The following is a 17,231-nucleotide window of genomic DNA, read 5'->3' on the forward strand; positions in this document are numbered from 1 at the left end:
TAGCCTTCTGTTTTAGACTTGCAGGTTTTAGACTTCTTTATCCAAAATGAAGTTGAGGGAGCTTCAGAGTTTAAAATTACTAATTTTCAAGAGCAAAATCGAGATACAGGACTCCAGCCAATATTGATGAAGACTAGGACTAGCAGAAGCAGGAAATATTGAAAAGGGCTTCTCATCTGCCTGCTGGACAAGGCACTGCCCAGTGCAGGCCTCTCAGAGTCACTGCTTCTCTGCTGTGAGCACAGCCCATTATGCAGCTTATTTCACCAAAGGAGATGCCCATTTCCAGGGAAGTCAGATGATAAAAGTGTAATTCTGATAAATGTAATTACAAAATACTTTCATCCTTCATGAATAATGAGATGTGAATTTCCTACATATCCAACCAAATGAAAATGTTTACAATGCCCTTTTATTTTCCTCTCTGCAGCTCTTCCCATCTAGAAAAGTGAAAAATCAGTCATAAACATACCTCAGAATTAGGAAAAACAGTACCTGCTGCATAGCTACGTGGATTTGAGACCCCAGTAAGAATGCAATTGTGCTGTGAATCCATAAATGGCTCTTGCATAAGGAGCAGCTGGTCGAACAGCATCCGTATTTCCATGTACATCTTCATGGTTTTCATTATTCTGTCCACAGTGGTTGGAAATCTGACAGTTATCATCTCAATATCACATTTCAAGCAGCTCCACTCGCCTACAAATTTCCTGATACTTTCAATGGCTACAGTAGACTTCCTGCTGGGATTCTTCATCATGCCTTGCAGTATGGTGCGGTCTGTTGAGCACTGCTGGTATTTTGGGGAGTTCTTCTGCAAGATCCACACGAGCATGGACATTATGCTGAGCACAGCTTCTATCTTCCATCTTTCCTTCATATCCATCGACCGTTACTATGCTGTGTGTGACCCTTTAAGATACAAATCAAAGATAAATACTTTTGTCATCGTGGTCATGGTGTGTATAAGCTGGATGGTCCCTGCTGCTTTTGCTTTTGGGATGATCTTTCTAGACCTAAACTTGAGAGGGGCAGAAAAGATTTATAATCATGTCCACTGTGCAGGAGGATGCTTTCTCATTTTTAGTGAAACTTCAGGTATTGTGGCCTCCATAGTGTCTTTTTATATCCCTGGATTTGTTATGCTGTGCATCTATAGGAAAATATACTCTGTAGCCAGGAAGCAGGCAAGATCCATCAATGCAATTAGCAGAAAAAAAAAGCAATTTGAAATGAAGCACCATATTGCATTCTGCAGAGAAAGGAAAGCTGCTAAGACCTTAGGTATCATAATGGGAGTGTTTCTCATCTGCTGGACTCCATTCTTTTTCTCTACAGCTATCAATCCATTTATGAATTACATGATACCTCCTGTTCTCATTGATGCTTTGGTTTGGTTTGGTTATTTAAATTCTACACTTAACCCAATTGTTTATGCATTTTTTTACATGTGGTTTCGCAGGGCATTGAAGATTATTCTGTTTGGAAAAGTTTTTCAACAGGACTCTTCCAGGACTCATTTGTTTGCAGACTAATATGTTTTAAATGGTTGGATTCATGGCTTTGAACTTTTGCCTGGAGGCTGAACTCCCAGATGTAAGAGCTGTGAAGGAAGGAAATTCCTTCCAAAATTTGTTTACCTATTTACCAATGCAGTCCAAGCAGATAAGCAACCATTGTGCTTTAGGTATTCTTTCATTCCAGATTGGGTTTTGTACGTAGTGTTTTGACTATATCTATTTATTTGCAATGCACAAAAGACCAAGACTTCAATTTAAAAAAACTTATAGCAATTTATATCCCTGATCTTCATAATTAGAAAAATATTCTGGCACAACAGATTAATTTCTTGAACAAGGTGTATTTATATTACAATATTTGTGTTCATTTGTATTCTCTTCTAGAAAGAGCAGAGAAACCTTTTCTTTTGGATTTCTTGGCATCTTTGGCTAATCACCCAAAGCCCTCTAAGTTTTGTCCTTCCCCTTCAATATGTGTGCAGAGCTCAAAATAGGGCAATAGCCAACCATACCCACACACGCCATGGAGAGAAGGTGAGACAGAGAAAGGTTGTGCTGCTCCTTTGGTTTCCATTTCAACTAGTACTTGTCACTTACGAGTTTGTCACTTAAAGGCTTTGCTACTTAATGAGATCAAAAGTGTGTTTAACAAGATCAAAAAAATATGAAGTATGAAGTGAAAAGCAATTGCAAAAGAGCTTCATTGCACCTGAGAATGACAGAAAGTGATGTTTATCTAATGAATGCTTAGATGTGAAAATTATTTGCTATGTTACATCTTAGATAACTTTTTTTTAGCTTGGACATATTATTTTGTCTCATGGCAATGCTGTAAGAGTTTTCGAGGAAAGCATATAGAGAATTCTGAAGAAATCCAGTGGTTGAACTCAGCTGAATTATGAAGCAACAGTACTGGGAGTGGGCAGGAAATGATCAGTATCTGAGAAAAGACCATGGAGAGAAAGTGATGACTGTACTAAAGTAAGTCTGTAAGTAAGACTGTACTAAAGTAAGAGCTATACTCAGCAGTGTTCCTTGTAAAAGTGTTCCTTGTAAAAGTGCATCACCTCTGTATCTTGTCTTTGTTTTCTGTACTTTGTAGAGTACTGAAGCACTCTATGCTGAAAAGCTTAAACGTTGAATGATGATACATTTCAGCAGGGCAAAGTATCAGGATCTGGAATTGTGTATATTACTGTGTCATTGCCATCTTTTAAAGTTTGCCTTCCTAGAAATGACATAAAAAGGAACAATGAAACATACACCACATCAGCACTTCCTTGCTAATAACAATATGACTACTTTAATACTTAATCTCAAAAAAATAAAGCAAGATAAAATTTAAAAAAAAATCTCTTTCTGATACAAAATGGGTCATTATTTTCTTCCTTCATCTGCAGTGAGTCTGGCCCTGCTGTAGTTAATATTCTCACCCTCAGTGTTACGTTCTGAAATCACTTGGACACTTTGATCTCACTTGAAGTAACAATTACAGAAGTGCTGTCAGGTGATACCTCCTTTTGTCTGATCATAATTTAGATTGAAGGAAAAATTGATCCTATGTGACAAATGTGATCTAAGGCATTTTAAAGTATACTTAGTAAGATTGGCACATATTAATGTAGTCCCTTCAGGAAGTCAATGAAGTTGTTTCTTTCCTTCTATTCCTTATGGCCCTATCTCCCTGAAAATCTGGAAATATTACTGTGCTTACAGATAACTCCAGCTCTACCAGAGTTTACAGTTGGTAATTTTCTTTTCATAACTTGTGGCATCTCTGAAGCATTGTTTTCTGGTTGCAGGAGGAATTTGTGAATGAATAGGATACTACCTTGCTTGCAGGACAGACTGTAGTTCAAATAGGCCCTGCAGACAGTGCCTGGACCCTACTGCAAAGCTAATTCTTATAAACCCACAGAAACCAGAGCCACACTACAGAAGTCAGAACAATTGCTGATAAAGACAGTCTAATAGGTAGAGCAAAAGCCATGTATGCAAGTAAAGAAAATGAAGGGATTCATCCCTACTTCCTACCCACCAAGCAGACCTTCAGCCTGTTTCGAGGAAAGCAGGGCACCACCTTGTGTAATGATTACTTGGGGAAAAAAACACTGTAACTCCCAACACCCCAGTTCCTCCTTCTTCCCCCAGGGTTTTTATTGCTGAGCACATCATATGGTGTGGAGTATCTCTCTGGTCAGCTGGGTTCAGATGTCCCCTCCCAAACCATTGTGCACCCCCAGGCTACTCAAAGAGGAGGTTTTAATCCTGTGTAAGCACTTCTCAGTTTTAGCTTAAATGGGGATTGTGCATGTGTTATCAACACTGCTTTCATCACAAATCCAAAACACAACACCACACAAACTACTGAAAATAAAATTAATCCTTACCCAGACAAAATCAGTAGAGAGGGCATCCAAACATTGTGGCTGCATAAGACCACCATATACTATTTAGTGTAAGTGGAAATAGTGGAAGAAATTTTCAATGTACAGATTAAAAACTCTCTGGGCAAGCCAGCCTAACCAAGGTGTCACCAATATTTATTCTCTGCAGAAGAAGGAGTTTCCACGTACAGATTGCTGGTGAGCTTCACCTACCCCTAGAAGGCTGTCTTCCTTGCTGTTAAACTAAAAGACAGCTTTGTTCATGGGCCAACTCAGAAAGTTTCAGAAATAACATTTTCCTCTGGTGTCCTATTACCTAAAGGTGGCACCCAAAAGAGCCTCCTTGCCTTCTATTTCAGAGAGCCTTGTCTGGCACAGTGACTGTAATGAAGTCCCAGGTTACTTTCTCTCATTAGCTCTAATCACAGACTGAGTAAGGCTATTTCCTAGTGTGAGGATGATGTGCAAATGAGATGTGTTAATGAGGCCACAGGGACTCCATTTGAACCCAAGACATGAATAAATTAGGAAAGCATACGAAAAATGCCTGATGCTATTGTCCAATCATATTATGAGTTAGGTCTGGTGGAGCAGAATATACTTTACTGAAATATCAAAGAATCATAATGCAAATGAAATGCAAAGGGTATTGTCAAATTCCCTATCAATACATTTAATTAGTGACCTTTTTAAACACTTTCCAGATGGCTACCTTTTGCAAAACAAATTATTCCCCTGTGAATGATTTCAAATATTTTAACTTCCCCCAAAGCTTGTGCAAAGCAATTATTCCAGAAAGACTCTGTTTCACTTACATCTGTTCCTTTTGTCACCAGTGAGGACCATTTGCAATGTTGCCTTCTTTCCACACTTTGTACAAAACTGACACCATCTTTCAGAGTCCAGAACTGCTGCCTGTATCCTGCCTTAGTGCCTCATGTTTTAATTAGCACCTCATACATGGTGGTATCACCTGTGTCCTAATCTCATGGTCCCTCAGATACCAGAGGCAGAAAGATGGGAAAGGAGGATGGAAAAGCACCAGCTGTCCAAGCAGGACCCTTCCAGAAACCTCAAAAAGGAAAGAGTCACTCCACAATTGAGTATTTTTAAGTCCTAGATAAAAAAAAAAAAAAAAAACCCAAACAAAAATACAAACCCAAAAAAAAACATTAGTGCAGTTTTCAAACAGAAAAAAATGAGCTGTCAAAATGTGTGAATATTGCAAAGTGTATGGCTTTTCTTAAATCATTGACTCATCTAGGCAGTGCACACTGTGCCTTCTCTGTCCTCTACAATGCATTAATATCCCTTCAACAAGGGGCAAAATACCAGATGCAGTCAAACATTAGACATAGTGTTCTATGAAATTCTTCTACCTCTGCAGATTTTCTGATCATCTTCATTTTCTATGATGCTACTTCCACACATGGCACTTGAAGACTAAATTCAGAAAAAGACTTTGTCTGCTTGTAGCACTTTTTGACTAATCTGGTTTCATTAGACATTAAAGTCTATTAACTTCTATGATGAAATGACTGACCTGGTAGACAAAGGAAGAGATGTTGCTATTATCTACCTAGTCTTCAGGAGGGCTTTCAACAGTCTCTCATAAGGTTTACACAAAGAAAATAATGAAGTATGAGCTGGATGAGAAGACAGTGAAGTGGATTGGAAAATGGACAGACTGGCCATTTTTTGCATGCTGATCATTGGCATGAAGTCTAGTTGAAGGCCAGCAACTAGTGATTTACCCTAAGGGTTCATGCTAGGTCCAATCCTATTCAACATCTTCCTTCATGATCTGGATGATGTGGCAGAATGTACCCTTTCAATGTCAACAATTCTGTGATTCTATGAAATTCAATTCTAGTAATATTTACTGAGTCTTGCACAATGTTACATGGTTTTGCATAACCAGGTACATTTAATTTCCTACTTTAGGTTTTTTAATAAGATCTTTTCACCTTCATGCTGCCACTTCAAATACAACTAGCTGCATGGGTAATTGAAAATGTTTCTGTGAAATGATTATGCCTTTGTAAAACAAATTCATTTCATAAGAGACTGGACCCACAAGTAACCTAGACAGTGGGAACTTCCACAGCCTGCTGCTAGGTGTCATGACTTCTTACTTCCCATAGGTATCAGAAAAGTCAATTTTCTGAAGTACTGGGTGCTCATAGCATGCAGACTAAAAGCTGATATCTTGATTCCAGCAAGAGTTGATGTTGCCCTCAGAGCTTCCTCTGGACAATTCTGGTTTCAGGAGGAAGTTCAAGCTTCCACATCCAGGTGAGGGCCTCACTCTAGGAGCATGTCCATGGTCCTTTTCCTTTTTGGTGCATTCCAGTTTGAACATGCAGGACAGCTAGATATGGTTAAAGTATCCCACCCAGTAAATCTGCACTCAGCCTCCCTGTTGCAATGCCTCAAACAGCAACATTCAGACTTCTCTTCAAAGACAGTGGTTTTTATTCAGAAAAGAGATATATTTTTACCCTCAAATTATTTGCAGAGCAGGAACGTAGGTATTTCTGCAGTGCCTGCTTGTCATCAGAATAGTTAAAGTCTATTTTATTCTTTTAATCTTTTCTGTCACAGTTTAAACATTCAGGAAAGATTTCCTACCCCCTTGTGGAGGCCATAGGCAAAAGCAGCTTTCACAAAAAATGTCAGCAACATCTTGTATTAAGACAGGAGCAAAAAAAAAAAAAAAAAAGCTAAATAAAAAAAAAAATCTGAAAACTTTGAGAAATACATTGGTTTAATTTTGCAAGCTCTGTGTTGATCTTTTAGCATAAAGTTTCAAAATAAATTCTTCACGATTTAAATTAAAAATTTCGGTTTGCTGGGACTAATTTTTCTACTCAAAACTAAAAAATGTCAAAGAAGTCAGATAAGTTCAGGTAACTTAGTGCTAAATAGCATCTATTTTTCAGCTACAATGTTTTTTAACAAAAAATCCTACAACATTTTAATCAGCTTTAGTGAAAATTAGGTAAATGAAAGAAACTGTTCTAAGAAATTCCCGACAAAAGGGCATATACAGCTATAACAGTAATTTATTACAGTCATTTATTTATTATTCTGTTTATAGAACCTAATCAAATTATCTTCCTTCTGGATCAGTTGTGTATCGGCCTTAATGGCTGCAGCAGCCACAGAGCATTGATGAAACACTACAGCAAACATTGATGTTAGAAAGGATGTGCAGTTTCTCAAAAGACAGCCTTTTTAGCTTTTTAGCTAAATGAATCTTTTTAGCTGTATATAAACCAAGAACATTCCAGTTTTTCCTGTAAGAAAGGAGGAATGTTTTCACTTTTATTTTTAAATTCCCATTTCCACTAAAATGCAGGATGGAGAAAAAAGACTCAAAGAAGAGATTGTGTACTAAAGGACATCTTTTTCCCTAGAAAACTTCTCCCAGCAGATCTTTTTCTTCAATGTGTAAGCAATTTTTTAATCTGTTGTTTTTTGTTTTTTTTTTTCCTCAGGATTGACTGTGTTGCAATACTTTGTTGAATACCTCAGTTTGCCAAATCATGACTTCATCCAGACTCTGGAGCTCACACCTGGTGAAGTATTGGTCTGACTTTGTTAAGATTTCAAAGCCTAGAAATGCAAAGTGTGGGCTTTGCCCCTGTACTATGTGCACGTACAAGTGTGGAACCATCTTCTCCAAAATATGGATGTGGGAAATATGTCTGTCAGTGATTCCATCCATCATCTCTAGAAATTCTCTCTCCCAACAAGTTTCTGGTCTGCACCATGGTCAAAGCTGACATTTCCCCAGTGTTATGCTTTGACCCACAGCACAGCCAGCTCCATGAAATCATGCCAGTACTTTGGGGCTCCCTCCTACAAACCCTGCACATTTTCTTATGCAGTTGTATGTAGCACCTCACCTTCCTGTTGGATTTCTCTCTCTTGACTCTAATTATACCATCTTTCACCTATTTCCTTAGATCATCAAAATCACCATCCCTGTGAAAGAAGTAATTTTCTTAGATTGCTTTTCAATTTTATTCTTGTTCACCTTTAGCTTGGTTTTCTTAGGGTTAAATATGATCTGGTTTGTACAGTTTTGATTTGTTTTTTTTTTCTGTTGGTTCATTGGCCGGTTGTTTTGTTGTTCTTGACTACCTTTCTCCAATAGTTGATATTTTTACTAACTTCTCAGCACCTAAGGACTTGTGCAATGATACCTTCTGATGGATTATTTCAGCCCTGCCTGCAGGTCTATAATTTATGCTTTATAATTTTATTAAAAAACACTTTGAAAATAGTCACTGCATTTGCAATACTCAGACTACTATTTTCAGTGTACTCTAAACCTTCCTGTTTTATTCTTTATAAATTAATTAGCAATGCCTGGAATTTCTTTCAGAAAACTTTGCAAATATTTATACAGGTTCCTTTCTGTTTTCAGTATTTGCATTTACTGTCACAGATAGTAGCAGGTAACCTTGAGTGGACTTAGATCCAGCATGACAATACAATAACTTAAGAAATGTTGTGCTGGATTCTGGGAAATGACCCGGCACACTGAAACATGTACAAGATACATTATCCAGATTCTCTGCTGTGTATACACTGTCACAAGTTACATGGCCAAGACATGGAAAAACCATTGTATCCATGAGTCAGTGGAAGCACTCATGCTTAAATCACAGGAGGTAGTTATTTAGATATCACTGTCTGAAAGTTAACACCCTAGTTACACCAATCTTTCCAAATGAACTAGGGGATGAGAACAGAGCCAAAATATTTTCCAACTGAAAACACTCCCATCATCTTTACCTACTCATAGGACTGCAGACATGGTAAACCAATCTTAGTCTTATTTTATAAAAGTAATTTTTCATTCTGTAGCTGAAAAATATTTTAAATGTCAGTTGATTTATGGTATGATGACCTACTTTTGAAAAAACTTCCTGCCTTTCCATGTGCTACACAGCATTCCTTATGAAAATAAGTTATCATTTAGGAAGGTGGGTACATTTCTTCAGGGAAATTAAAGATTAGATTTTTCAAAAAGGGAATACATGAAATATAAATAAAACCCCTATAATATTTGTCAAAGTTTGCATGGGCAAAGCTTCAGCTACATCTCGCCAGTGGTTACTGCACTGCGCCTCTTTCCCACAGATAGGACACCAAAGTGATGGCTGGGTTTTGCTATGCAGCTATTTTAGTGTGTAAGTACAGATAGAAGATGACCCTATCTGGTGATGCAAAACATTCTGGTGTATCTAGCTTTTCTAATTTCATAGGCTGATATTTTTTTTATCAGCCCATAATAATAATGATAGTGATTTTTATTTCTCACTGTGGCAATCTAGCAGAAATCAATATCTCATCCAAGCAACATGACCAGCAGTGCAACATGGTCCACTCAGAAAGGAAGAAAATGTGTTTCTACAGAGTTTGAAAATTATGTTTAAAGTCTATGGAGCAGCTCTGGATGAGAACATCACTTCTTATCCCGCAGATTCACCACTGGGCAAGCAAGGAAGGAATTGCAGGCAATTATATTGGCCATTTCTGCTTCCTTTGGTGGAAATTGCATGTAGTGAGTGGTATCTGCACAGCCTGGGACTGGCAGTCTGGCTGCAGGTCAGGGCTGTGCAGGTGCCAGGAACAAGCAGAATATGGGTGATGTGGAGGTCTGCTCTGACCTGCCTTGCTCTCTCCTACCCCTTGCCCAAGCCAGTTCAGCCCCTTTTCTACTACTAAAATATTGCTCAGTGTGAAAAGGCAGCTTTGGATGGACCATCTCCTGGTAGTTGAAGGCCATTTGGTGCTTTACACAGGGAGGACTAATTGGTGGCTTGTATTTCAGTATATTAATTCTTCATTGGTTTTGTTCTGCCTGTGCTGTGAAGCACACCACCTTACCTTCCCCTCTCCCTTCCTTTTCTATCAACTTAAAATAGCCTAAGTGTCTAATTTTTCTTCTGAAATGTGAATTAACCTTGTTTGTTTTGGTTAGATTATTCCCAGATTACTTGTGTTTTGCTCATTGCAAACAACACAAAGGGAATTGGGAGCTCTGGAGAAGGGCTGTATTGGTTGTACCTGCAGAACTCTTGTGCAGTTCAGGGATTACTTTTAACACCTGTTATTAATTAATTCTTCTGCAGGGACCTATTGACCCAAAGACTATCACATTCAACTATTCAACTCTTTTCTATGTGTATTTTTCTGTCGATATTTTGCAATTCCTCTACTTCATCAATAATCACTAAAATTTGTACTTTGGGACCACAATCAGAAAAAAGTTTGGATAGAAAAAATGATGAAATATAATGTTTTGAATATGATGAACTATTGGTATTTTTCAGTTTATTATAAGATTAGTATCTGCAAATCTGTCATAAATGAAAAAAGAGACAAAGGATTACAAGATCGATAAATTGAAAGAAACAACATTTTCTTTTGTATTAAAACAATCCTCAAGTAAAGTAAATATATGAGTTGTTAATTTTAAAGATAAGAGGCAAGATATCTTCTTTTTATTGACTTTTTATTGACTTTCTGAACTAAATTATCCTTTTTTAAGCTGACTAATTTGACAAAGATGCTACAATGGAGAAGGCAGTGATTTCTTTTCTCTCCATATTTACTTTTAGCATGATTTAAATTGTGACAGCTTACAGAGGTAATGCTTCCTAAGCTGATCATATAGGTGTGTCCTACATGAGCAGCTGAATAGATAGAAAACAGATCAATATAACTAAAAGCAGGAAAACATAAAAGCAAACGTTACATATACATGGATGCAGAAGATGGAGTAATTTATTGTAAGTGCTTTACACTTGAATTTTCCAGCTACAAAGCTTAAGGTCAAACCTTTACATTTGGACAAGAAATATGAAGATAAATTACACACCATATCCTATGGAAACCCCCTGTCTGGGAGATGGGGTGTGCTACATCTAGCAGAATCTTAAAAGGAACTGAGAGAGTATTTACTCTGCACACATTCCCACCACTCTGTATTAATGATAAAACACTCAACCAGCTTCTTCAGAGGTGGTCACTATTCACCACTAAGGGAGAGCAAAAGCCAGCACTGCAGGCTGTAAAACATGTGATGGAAAATTTGAGATACGAGTGTTCTAGCTCTGTGTAGGTCACTCAAACTGTTATATTCTATTTAAAGATTCTAGCTTGGCTCTTTTGGTAGCTGTGAGGAAAAAAATCACAGCAAAGGGGCACAGATGATGGACCTTTTAGAAAATCAATAATCCTCTGAAATTGTCTTCTTCTATTTAAAGGAATTCAGATTCAGAGGTTATTTGGAGGTATTCAGACCTTACAGGTTAAGTGCAGCAATTTCAATAAGAAAAGACTATGTATGACTTAACTTCAGATTGAACCACATCAGATAGCACACTTCTCTTTTTTTTTTTTTTTTTTTTTTGGGGGGGGGGGGTGGGGTTTCCTGTGGATTGCTGGGCTGCATAGCACATTCAACATACATTCAGTTTGAGACTGTACCCAGCAATTCTGTCTGAAGAAGGAAGAGTAAACAGAAGGAACACTATGATAGGCATTTTAAAATTTTGTGATAGCATTCTTAACATTGTAACTTAATATGTGATAAAAATCTCTACTTGTTCCAAACTAGAAAGATGTGAATTGTGATTATTTGACTCTTCTCTTTATTGTGAACTGGTCCCTTTTCCCATGATCAGATGAGAAGAGAGGGAGAAAAGTACAAACCCTAGAAGAAAAAACAGCTGTAGGATGCATGCAGCTAACAGCAAGAGACCAGCAGATGCCTGGCAGCCTGTTGAAAAGTGGTAAGTTTTTCACAACATGCAGCAGGCAATTGAATCAGGCCCTACATGTGTAAGAACTAGAAAAAGGAATAGCACGGTAGATATTCTGTAGAACATCAGTTCAATACAGTGATTTTTGTAGCTGCTACATATTTTAATTTGGGCAATAAAATAAATGCTAAAACTCTTTTCCCTCTGTTTTATCTTATCATTATTTTTTTGAATGTCAAGAACAGTTTCCTTTCCTAATACAAGTTAGTTACAACTTTGAGATTATGTAACTTGTTCTGACATCTGTTTATTTCAAATCCTTTTTGGTTTTGTCCACAAGGTTTAGACTCTGATCAGAGGAAAAATATTGTTATTCAAAACATTTGAAATTAGAGCAAGTATCTAGAGGAAGGAGACAAGAAAGAGGGCTTATGTGATATTTTTGTGATTTCCTGAATAGAGTAATCATAAATTTTTAGTAGTTTTAAACTGTGACTTATAGGAAGCCTTGTGTTTGGAGTTGGAGTGTAATTGAATTTACTTCAGTCTCCTAGTGTCTGATGTCCCCCCATTTTGCCAGATTAATATTAATTGTTTTTTGGAACAGAAGACAAAGCTGTTCCTCTGCCTATTCATGCTGTAGTAGAAGGTTAAAACCTGTCTCATACTGCTTGTAGTTGCAGATTTTCTATAATAAGGTTACCAAACCCACAGGATCAGGCTGAAGTGTGAAGGGCAGAATAGAATTCTTATAAAAGTTCTGGTGCCAAATTACCACAGAAATACACAGGAAAGCTGTGGTATACACTGGAAGACCTAGACTGGGATGAGTTTTGAGACTAAGACTCTTACATTTGTAAGTAGGAATTTATAATTCTAGTGTCTAAGTCCTGATTATAGCTACAGTTGCAATGGCTGTTTAATTTCAGTTGTAGTGGTCAGTGGCTGTTCAGAAAATATGAAATTTTGCCAAATGCCACCTAAGGTGTAATAGGGAACCTGAGATGCCTACCCAGTAGCTGAGAGCCAAGTGAGACACATCTGAGCATCTAAAATTGAACTAGATATGCTTCTCTTAGACATCAGGCCTAAGCAAGGCACATAACAGAAGTTTTGATGTTTAGTTGTACAGAAATCTGCAAGCCTCAAACTGAGTCATGTCCTAGGGGCAACTTAAAAACATTGACATCTTTAATAACTTACATGAATATCTTTTGCTCTGAACTCACTGCAGCCAAGGCTATAGAGAAAGGGGACATTCACAAAGTTGCTAATTAGTTTTTCAGATATTTTCTACCAACCCTCAACAGATAACAGAAGGTATATGACATGAATGCAGTCAAGTAGTCACTCTTTTTAAGTTTTTTTGGGTGGGGTTTTTTTTTGGTTTTTTTTGGGTTTTTTGTTTGTTTGTTTGTTTTCTTTTTTTTCTTTTTTTTTCTTTTTTTTTTTTTTTTTTTTTTTTTGAGTCCCTTTGCATTTATAGTTTTCTTCTCTGGAAGTGGATGAGATTTAGTCCCTCAGTGGGTGACCACCATCTATACTGCTATGTGAGAACAGTGACATGACATCTTGTGATTGTTGCTAGATCTCCTTTTTTGCTAAACTGCCAGCTGAATTATGGAGAAAGGGAGAAGCAGAACCCAGAGTACTGATGCGTACAGTAGCAATGGCAGAGTAGGTAAGTAAGGAGGAAATATTGTTAAAATTCTGGAAGTAGCCAAGATTCTTGATTTTCTGAAAATTAATTTTGGAAAAACCACTAAACAACATTTTCCTCACCTTTATAGCTGTCCTGTGTCCTCTTACCTTTGATATCTGGTTGGTTTACCTAGACAAATTCTGTCAGGATCCCTTTGTGTAAGTTTCTTCTTTTATTTTGCATGGTTCCCAAAAGTAATTAAGGTCATTATGAATTGCAAATTAAGAGGAGGACAAAGATGATGATGAACTGTAAAATAATGACTATTGATTGCTTAACAATGACCTCATTTTCCAAATGAAGATTATTGGATTCTATCGGAGCTAGTTGCTGAACTTGCAGTCGATATATTCTTTTAATATTTTTTCTTCTGTAGGTTTGTATTTCTATATCTGAACAAAGCAATGCTCTTTCATTTTATGCCTTTTATAAATGCTTATTGTTTCAAAATGGTCTGTCTGAAGTTAGAGAAATTATGTATTTTCAGGTACTACTTAATTAAACATCGGGCTTTGAAATATTAATGTCAGCTCATTTCACTACTGCAGATGAAAGCATAACATGTCTTTGAAAATTAAATTCCTAGGCAAAGAAAGATTTGAAAATAAGTTGGTAGTGAATTTTTTTTATTATTTTTAGGAAACATTATCAATATTGTGAATAGATCTCTGTTTATTTAAAACATATGCTACTATGTTCATTACTGTTGCTGGAGAGAAAGTGCCAGCCTAAATAACATGCAAATGGTCAATGCTTTTTTTTTTTTTAATTTAATAGAGATATTTTACAGGTCATTCTGCAGTATAATTAAACCATAAATCTATTCAAGCTGTAAACCATCATCCATCATAATTATGTACAGGCCTGGGTATAATGGGAACTTAATCTCATTTCAGGTTCTGGAGTGGATATTTTGATTAAGTTAGCAAACAGAGATGACAACGATAATAACAGGAATTCTTGCTGATGGTGGAATGTGTCAGTAATAACTGCCTGGGAAGCTCTGCCAGACTCTTTGTTAAATACTGAAAACATTACTCTTCCTATGTAAAGCCAGAGGTGCACAAATGAGATGTGATAGCAGAGAATGAAATTGGCGCCTACAGTAAATTACACACCGCTTAGGCACTGCTCATGCCTTGGAAAGAGGACACTCATCAGGAACGTAAGGCCAGGGCTGGGCTGCTCCCCTTCATTTCATCATGCATTGTGCTGGCCCAGGGAGCTGCATGGAAATGAGTGCCTCATTTCTGTGTCACTGGTGGCCCTGGAGCTTGTGCCACCCACACTGCCAGGCCTGTGTGTCTTCTCATTAGGGGCCAGGGCAGGAGCAGGAGGTGGGAGGTAGAAATACAGTCAGGAAGGTGGGTCCTGATTTGGATGCTGGGCCAGGAGGAAGGTGTGCTTTTTCAAAATCACACCATTCTGGTGTGGTTTAAGTTCCATCTCTTTCAGATGTTATATACCATACTGGGATATATATATACAGGACATCCTTTCATTTTTGTTTTATACACATGAAAAGAATATAAATGGCAAACACTCTGACCTTCAGTCAGTAAATATCCAGAGCATCTTCCATGGTATGTAGTGACTATACATAGAAGGGACTCAGCATTTCCTCTTTTCTTTGCTCAGAGCTTTCTCAATTTAATTCAGTCATTTGAAATCTGATTATGTTCCACACGAAACAGGAGAGATAGGTGAATGATGATTCTTAATTCAACCCCCAGGTAATGCTGATGTGAGAACTCTAGAGATGAGCCAATGAAATGCATCAGCATTTCTGATAACATTTAGGCATGGCTTCTTTACAACCCCTGTTTATGCATGATTGCTAGAATAAGAAACTGAAGAAATCTTCTCGTTTTATTTTAAAGGGTGAAACAGGGCATGTTCTCCCACTCAATGGCTTTTCTATAGGAGTTAACAAAAATATTCTAAGGGCATACCATGCTATTAGCAGTTCTGATCAATAAATATGATCAATAGTCTAGTAACTGTACATTTATAATTATTTTATAATTCTATTACAAAGGCTATTTAGGTATTTTTATAGTACAAAAATTTCATTGAGAAGCTTATTTTATAATCCATTTTTCCCTCTCAGGCTTTTATATTATTCTTCAACTGGTTACTTTAAATAATCATATGACTTTGAGATATTTAACAGCAAAATGTCGACATTTATGATGTGACCTAGCAGCAGGATTTTCTTCATGAAGCACACAGCTTCACTAGAAAAGTATTTGGATACCTTGTGTCTATAGAATGAGAATGAGCATTGATCAGCAGTGACTGGGTCTTACCTCTAAGCCTAAAAAAAAGTACTTGAGTGGTGGCCTGCAGGAAAAGTATTCTCACTGATGAAGGATCATTTTTGCAAGGGGAAGTACATTTTTGAAATCATAAAGTAAAAGATGTTCTGTCTTTTGGAGGAAAACTGGCAGTGATCTCTGCTGAAGTTTTATAAAGCAGGAGTGACTGAGTCAATCAATGGAGTTTATATAAATCAAGTCAGGCGCTTAATTTGGAAGGAATGTGCATAATACTCTCATTAGTGCACCATCTAGTGGGATTTTGGAGAAAACACCCACACATGTAGCAATGCTAAAATAATCACTAATAAAATAGCCTGGTAAAAATAGATTGATGATGTATACAGCATTTCTTCAGCAAAAAAGCATATCAGAATGGCTTTTTTCCTTAGTAACTTTAATCCATGAAAGTGATAAAATGACACTTCCAACCATCAATTACTGTAAGAACTCTACATAGGCCCATACAAGTGTCGGAGTCTATATTGTCTCTGTTTTCAGCATGCTTTGAGATCCAACGAGAACCACCCATGTAAGGTAAAGGGTAGTCTTGCCTATTTCAGGCCTTTAACTTAACACTCCGTTGTGTTTGCAGTTTATTAGACTTCTCTGTTATTATTGGGTTAAAATGCCTAATATATTTTTCACTGCTTCAGCTATTTCTAAATCTTAGCAATGACCAGGTTCTATGATGAAGCAGAATTAAACTTGCACTTCCCAGTTTCTGCAGCTTTTCCTCGGGTGAAGCTGGTCAGTGTGGAGGAGGCGGCATTCCCAGCAATCGGGTGCCACGGGCTGTTCGCTAAGTGCTATTTAATACACACGGGGGTATCCTGCAGACGAAGCAGCTCAGCCCCAGGGCTCTGGGGAGCGTTTGGCCCTGTCATTGTCCCTTTGAAGAAGTGGGGGAAATGCCTCAAATGCTGTGTAGGGAGCCTGGAGGCTCCTCTGTCACTTCTCAGGTAGCTGGGCCAGGAGGAGCCCCCGTGCTGTGGCTATCGTATCCTCTTTGTCCTCCCGAGCCTGGTGAACGTGTGAACGCATCCTTCTTCGTGCTCCTGGCTTCCCCTGCCCCCACTCCCAGCTGTATGGTTTGTATCTCTGCATTCAAAGGCATCTTTGAAGAGATCTACAATTTACCACGCACTCATTTTGAAGAGTCTATTCCCCTTTAGAGAAGAAATAACCCAAGCGGAAGGCAGGGCGGGCAAACCAGTCTATTAACAATGTAACGTCGTATTTTATCACGGTAATATTGTATCCTTGACCATGTTTTAGCCTTGCTTCCTGATGCAACAGCATCTTTTCCCTGAGTGACACTCTCTCCACCCTTCACTCTCGCTTTTTCCAGTCACACAGGGCTGCGGCTGCCGGGGCTGCCCCGTTCCCCTCGGCAGCCCCCGGGCCCGTCAGCAAGTATCCCCCCGCAGGCCGGGCGGAGCCGCCCGCCGGGGACGGCCCGGCCCCGCTCCGCAGCCGCCCGGGCGGAGCCGCGCCTCCCCGGCTCCCGTCACGGCGGG

At 38.2% G+C, this 17,231-nt stretch overlaps 1 protein-coding gene across 1 annotated transcript; it reads left to right on the forward strand.

Moving 5' to 3' along the window:
- The first annotated feature begins 533 nt into the window (after window positions 1–533).
- TAAR1 (trace amine associated receptor 1) lies at window positions 534–1,535 on the forward strand. The gene has a single exon (XM_021540541.2). It carries the CDS (start codon window positions 534–536, stop codon window positions 1,533–1,535), a length of 1,002 nt encoding a protein of 333 aa, XP_021396216.2.
- The last annotated feature ends 15,696 nt before the right edge of the window (window positions 1,536–17,231 follow it).

Source organism: Lonchura striata, chromosome 3 (assembly GCF_046129695.1).
Source record: "Lonchura striata isolate bLonStr1 chromosome 3, bLonStr1.mat, whole genome shotgun sequence".
In the NCBI taxonomy this organism is placed as follows: Eukaryota; Metazoa; Chordata; class Aves; order Passeriformes; family Estrildidae; genus Lonchura; species Lonchura striata.

Excerpts from the sequence above, each read along its gene's own strand:
- TAAR1 (XM_021540541.2), top strand. The coding sequence starts at position 534 with ATGCAATTGTGCTGTGAATCCATAAATGGCTCTTGCATAAGGAGCAGC.